The 6968-nt window shown below is 36.1% G+C and overlaps 1 protein-coding gene across 1 annotated transcript in view; it reads left to right on the forward strand.

Moving 5' to 3' along the window:
* PPME1 (protein phosphatase methylesterase 1) overlaps positions 1–6968 on the forward strand; it is a 65132-nt gene that overhangs the window by 19016 nt on the left and 39148 nt on the right. Inside the window, exon 2 of the mRNA XM_019649326.1 lies at positions 6304–6406. Coding sequence (XP_019504871.1) covers positions 6304–6406 — 103 coding nt within the window. The remainder of the gene's footprint in view (positions 1–6303; positions 6407–6968) is intronic.

A 6968-nucleotide genomic window follows, 5' to 3' on the forward strand; every position in this document is an offset into this window, starting at 1 on the left:
TAAGTTAGAAGACTTTTGTAGCTTCCAAAATGTTCTTTATTCCTGGTTTTTTGGGTTTTTTTGTGTGGTTTTTTTTTTTTTTTTCATTTTTATTCTCCACCTTTTTTTTTACAGCATGGAATATTACCTGATAGTCTATGCTGATATCTTACTTGGCTATAATTGTCTAATGCATGGGGAAAGGATTAAGAATTAAATTTCTGAAACTGATATATCTCTTAAGGGCCCAGGGGAAAGTTTTATGAGTCAAGTGAGTTGAACCGGTTTTTAGCTTTTAGAAAGCAGGGACTATGTCCTCATTAGCGCAAAAATAATCTTTTTTTTCCATTGAAAAAAATCGTCATACTGGGTCCATTCTTTAAAAACAGAGGTTTGGTGTCTCAGAAACTTCTATTTAAGTGTCTCTTAAGTTTGAAAGTCTGCAGCTTTGCATATAACTTGGTGCTGCCTGAGTTGTCTAATCAACATATTATGACTAGCAAAAATGTCACTGGACAAAACTTAGATGTGTTATCTTTAACTATTCATACACTTTTCGAGTTTACAAGAGTGGTTCAGCGGGCCCAGTCCTACTCCTTCTGCATGGAGGAGGCCATTCTGCCCTTTCCTGGGCTGTGTTCACAGTAAGTAACTAGTTGCTAGTAGAAGTTGATGTTAACACAATCATTGTTTACTTCTGAATGAATTTGACTAGCCTAACTCTTCCTTCTGTGCTCACTCATATGGCTTGATGTAGGAAGGTTAGGGATGTGAGTCGATTTTGTATCTATCCTGGTAGGCCCAAGATCACCTGTTCTTTAAAACAGAGGTTCTTAATTGGGGCGGGCTTCAGTGCATGAATTCTTCAAACAGTTCATAAAATGTTTTATGTATATTTCATTGGGATGAGAAGGAGGATGGATTTGTGCCTTGTCAAAAGTAGGGGTCAGCACCTCAGTAATCTAAGTAATGGATAAGCAGACATTCTATTCAGGTGCTCTTTAGATAGAGATAATGTCTATCCTTTATTAGTCTCCCTCATAGAGCTTATTGTAGTACTTTACACATGGAGATGTCCCATAAATATTTGGAAAATGTTCTTTCCTTTTTTCAAATAATGCTTTAAATGTTAATGGTACTTGTGAGTTACTAGGAAGTAAACAATATTTGGTTGATGATACCCTGGTCTAGAGTAGAGGATATGTGTCTGTGTGAATGCTGCCAGTTGTAGATCTTCCTAATATCCTTGACTCTGTGGTCGGATGGTTCTTGTGCAAGGAGAGATGCTACTAAGGAAGATACTAGCAGCATTCCTGTCACATATGAAATTGTCACCTCTTCTTATATGTATCAAGCAGATATATGTTCTTCCTCTGTTTACCACTAGGGAGTCTGAAGGACAGAAAATGGGAGCAAGTGGGAATGCAGTACTAGGTACCTAGAAGCAGACGACTGTGGAGTTAAGGAAGGCCCCAAATATATCATTTTGTTCCTGGCAGTAGGATTATTGGGATTAAGTATAAAAGTACCTCTCATCTCTTTTATTAGACTATGAATTCCTTGAGGGATAATGTCTTACCTCTTTTTTGTTTCCCAAATGCCCAAAACAGTTCTTGACACATAGGCACTTATTCAACTGTTAATAAATGATTAAATCAGTTGCTACTTTCTTTCTCTTACTTTAGGACATAGCTGCATGATTTTCTCTTAAGTGGCAAGCTCTTTCATGTCTCTAGACCTTTGTTGTCCAATAGAAATATAATGCAAGCCATATATGTAATTTAAAATTTCCTGGTAGGAACATTAAATAGGTTAAAAGAAACAGGTGAAAATTAATTTTAATATTTTATTCACTGTCCCCAAAATATTATCATTTCAATAGGTAATCAATATAAAAATTACTGTTGAGATATTTCACATTATTTTTAATACTGTCTTTGAAATCCGGTGATACAGTGTATGTCATTTTGGACTAGCCATATTGCAAACCCTTAGTAGCATAGATTTAGTCATTTACATTCCTCAACTAGATTGTGAGCTTTTTTAGAGGCAAAGATCATGGCTTATTTATGCCTGGCACATATTGTATGCTCAAGGAATATTTTTTGAATGAACAAATAATAGCAACATATTCCTAATGTGATAGTTATGGTAGTAAATGTACTCTGGTTGTCCTGAACCAAGGTCAGAGTCACCAGAAATGGCTCATGTGCCGCGACTTGCCTGGCTCTGCTCTAAGCTAATAAATATACTGTCACAGGCAGTTAACATGTTGGAGACATGGAAGAAAAGAGATGTGTGATAGGGGAGAGGAAAAAGGCACCATCTTAATTAACATGTCATAGTCACACACTGTATTAAAACTTGCTAGGGATAGTAACTCCAGGCTCTGCCTCAGAAATTTCAAAAAGTAGCTTATGGATAGGAAAAGCTTTGTTCCAAGGATAGTAATGCTTAATGGGTTATAAAATTTTATAAAATGTGATGAGAATTACATATGTGGGCCAGAGGTAGCCTCACTATATTCTTGAAACTTTTGAGCAGCTCCCTAGTACTCTAGTGCAAAATCAGAGATAATGTTACTTGTTTGAGCATTCAGAGTCTTTAAAGATGAGGGATCTAGATGGGGCTAGAACAGACTTTCCATGAAATATCTATTGATTTTGACACTAAGGGAAGGAACAATGAAGTAGGCGTTGGAAGATGTGATTTCTATCCCTGATTTTATCAGCATCCTTGAGGAAGCCCCATAAGCCCTTGAGTAAGCCATGTAAGCCTTTATTCTCCAAGTGCAGTCTCCTTACACTTCAAGGTTTCTTTGAAGATTATGTAAAATAATGGATATAAAAACTGTAAATTATAGCCTTGTACAAATACTATTATAATAAGCTATTTGTTGACATGTATTGATATTAAATATTTCTATTTCATAGAGAGGAACAGTGAAATAACATGGTAAGTGCCTGGCATAGAGGAGGTGATTGATAAGTAGCTGCTGACATTATTATACTCGTTATCATTGTAGAAGATATATCTAGTTCTTCTTTTACCAAAATATATTCTACAGATTACAAATTTCATGAGTAATTAATGAAGTAGGGATTTTGTGATTAAATGAGTTTGGGAAATATTATATATAATATTCTTCTCTAATCTCTCTCTTGGAAATTCACCCTACATATCAGTATATTATTAAAGCCTTTAGGATGTTCTTCTAGAGAAATCTTTAATTTAACTGTATCTTTTAAATGTATTTGACCACTCAATTCCTTTTTTCTAAAACATCTATTAGTGTCCCACACTTTGTGAAACTCTTTTATAGATAGATTACTATGTCCCAATTGCTTACCTGGCTTACTTGTGTAACCAAGGGAATTCTCTACCACTCAGTTTACAGCTTGGACTTTGGCTGGTTAAATTTGTCTGCCCTTTTTTGTAGTTGTTCTTCCTAAAAATGTACCAGCCACTGAATGAGCTTATATGTGATTATGCTTTGAAAACAAAAATGGCTACATAAAAGTTAGTGCTCTAGCAATTGACTTGACTCCAGAGCTCATATTTCCTCAAGCACTGGAACATGTCTGAGGATCCAGAAGGCAGCACTGGCGAAGAGCAGGAATAAGCTTAAGCACCTCATAATCATGAGAGGCAGAATTTCCCTCAGAACTTCACCCAGATTATAATTAGTAAAATAGAAGGCAGTAAAATATAAGCAAAAAGGCACTAGCATAGCAGGAGGACAAGGATTTTGATAGCCAAAGGAAGAGATGAACAACTATGATTGATATTTATGATGCTAGATCATGAGATCCTTGAGATTAGGGACTGTGCCTTATTCATTTTTTTTTNAGAGCTGGTGTCCCAAGCCAGCTCTTAACCAATGTGCCACTCGGCCGGCCTGGAACTTTTTTTTTAAATGAAGGAAATTAGAGATGGAGGGTATTCTAAGAATAATTTCTGTTTATAGGAAGTAATTTTTCTTTAACTCGTGCCTAGCCAACTTGGAAAGTTTCTGTGGCCTTGACAAAGTCAGTCATATTTAGACTCTGAAAAGGAAACCTCTGATAATATATCCCTTATTACTTTTCAGAAGCATAAATGAGAGAGAGAGAGAGAGAGAGAGAGAGAGAGAGAGTAAAAAGGACCCTGAGAGTTATTAATATAGTATTGAGGTAAAGAGCAGAGGCTTTGAAGAGTGATGGAACTGGATTTGAATCCTGTTAATGCCACTTAGTAGTTGTCTAATCATGGGCAAGTTCCTTTATATCTCTAAATCTTTTTTGTTTTGAAGTGGGGATAAAAATAACTCAAAGTTTTGTGAGGATTAAAGGGAATCATGTAAATAAATTGGAACAATGACTCACTGTTGTGTACAGTAAAATGTTAGTTAGGTACTATTACTATGATGATATCCTAGGTCCAGACATCAAAATTCAATTCACATAATAGACCCTTAGAATCCATTATAACATGTCTGGCATGCCATGTTGTGGTTGTTATTCTTGAAATTAGCATATGCATAGGTGGATTTGTGAGTGACTGATGAGTAGATAGAATTAAGAATTCTGCTTTTAGTTTTCCAGTAGGAATTCAAGTGAAAGCAGACCAAAAAAAAAAAAAAATTGGTCTAGACTGAAGTTGTAGTTTACTTCCACAGAGGCAGTTTTTCTATCACAAGATAGAATTATTCATTTACTGAGCAACTACCAAATGCCAGATGGATTAGATTGTTTTAAAATATGTTATTTTATTCAATCACTATAATCCAAGGCAGAAGGAGTTTAAGTAATTCGAATTTGCCCAAGCCCATATTATTAGGAGTTTGTGGGGAATTACAGGGAAATAGTAGGAACTGTGAGGATTTGAACTCCTCTCTTATTCCAAATCATATACTCTACCTTTGTATTCCTAGCACCTGTCTCTCAACTTGGGGAATTCTAAAAAATAGTCCCTAGGCCACACCTCAGACCATGTAAATCAATTTCTGGAAGTGAGACCCAAGTATCAGTATTTTTTAAGTTCCCCAGGTGATTTTATTGTTACATGAATTGAGAACTACTGACCTGTCTCAATACTTACAAGAGAACAGATATTCAATAAATGTTTGACTGTTGAAAGAATACGTACCTGACTGCCCAACTACTCCATTGTAATTCTTTCCAGTATTACAGTCAACCAAGAGTGCTTCTGTATTTACTTAAGTCTTTAAAGGGGTCTTCGTGTTACACTTTGTACGTATTCTCCATTTAGTCCCATGCCATACACAGGAAGATGTCTGGCAGGAGGTAATGTTTTGCTGCTCCCTAGAATTCTGAATTCCCTCCACTACTGGGAAGAAGAATAAGTGTGGAAATAGGGGAACACTCAGGGTTTCTTTCTTGTGTCCCATCTAAAGTTGAAGACATAGGCTGTAAACAGACATTTATTGGTTATTTTTGTTTTAAAGTAGTCTTTTTTAATACATGATTCAAAAATAAAAAGATTAGAAAGGGATATACATTGAAAATTGTCCCTCTCATCTCCCAGGACACCATTAATGTTATATCAGTATTCTTTCAGAGATATTCTAAACATATATAAGCAATTATACGTATTTCCCATTTTTACCCAAATGGTGGTATGTGCATCATTTGTTTACTTGACAATGTATATTATCCATGTATAAAAAAATTTATGAGTATATAAATGTTTCATTTTTTTACGACTATTAGTTCTCTATGTACCACAATTTCTTTTAATCATTCATCTTGATGGATGTTTAGGTTTCCAATTTTTCTCTATTACAAATGATGCTACATGGAATAGATGTCATTTCACTTCTTTGTGACCATATATTTGAATAAATTTCTAGAAATTGAAGGTATGAATATTGGCAATTTGCTTTCTATGTAGGTTGTGTATTTATTGGTTATGAAATGACAAACGTGAAATAATGTAAGCAATTAAAGGTATGAAGAAACAATAGTGACCAAATATGATTGTAGCAGGAATGATATTAAAGTAGGTTGAAAGGATAGGAATGAGCCTAAAGCCAAGAACAAGAAGAGAGAACTAGCAGGTTTTGTGGTGTGTATATACATTGGAATACGTCTGTGGTTAAAATTTGCTAATGAATTTCCTAAAATTCTAAATTTTCTTACTCTTAAATCTGTATTTGAACTTTTAGAAACACATTTTTAATTGTGTATGAAAACTTTTCATATCTTTAAGAGAAAATATCCTTGGTATTTTCATTTCAGATTTACATTTAGCATTTGTTTGTCAAGATTTTATCTTTTTATGGATAACTTTTTCACTTGAAATCTCTCTCTTTTATTTCCTTAGCCCTGGAAGAAAGCGAGACTTTTCCCCTGTTTCTTGGAGTCAATACTTTGAGTCCATGGAAGATGTAGAAGTAGAGAATGAAACTGGCAAGGATATATCCTTTGCAAAATGGCTTATTCTTTTTTTTTTTTTTTAAGATTTTATTGGGGAATTGGGGGAGGGGAACAGTGTTGGGGAATTGGGGAAGGGGAACAGACAAGTTGTTCTTCAATATTCATTGTGGTGGACGCCAGTTGCCATCTGGCTTCCCGTCGGTAGCTCGTGGCCTCTAAGCTCAAGGTGCTGTGTTCAGTCTTAGTTGTGGGTGGGCATAGCCACCATCCCATGCGGGAGTCGAACCAGCATTCTTGTTGTTAAGAGTGCACGCTGTATCCACTGAGCCATCTGAGCAGCAGCTCAGCTCAAGGTGCCGAGTTCAGTCGTAGTTGCGGCTGGGCGTAGCCCACCTTTGAACAGGCAATCTTCTTGTTACTCCAGTTGAGCCATCCTGCCACCTGTTGGCAGCTCAGCGGCAGCTCAGCTTGGGCATAGCATCACTGGCCCATGTGGGAATCGAACCGGCAGCCCTGTTGCTCAGAGCTCGCGCTCTTAAGCCAACTCTTAACCAACTGAGCCACTCAGCTGGCCAAAAATGGATTATTCTTTAGTAAGCTTCTAAAGTTGTT

This window comes from Hipposideros armiger, unplaced genomic scaffold, assembly GCF_001890085.2.
Source record: "Hipposideros armiger isolate ML-2016 unplaced genomic scaffold, ASM189008v1 scaffold_132, whole genome shotgun sequence".
NCBI classification, from domain to species: domain Eukaryota; kingdom Metazoa; phylum Chordata; class Mammalia; order Chiroptera; family Hipposideridae; genus Hipposideros; species Hipposideros armiger.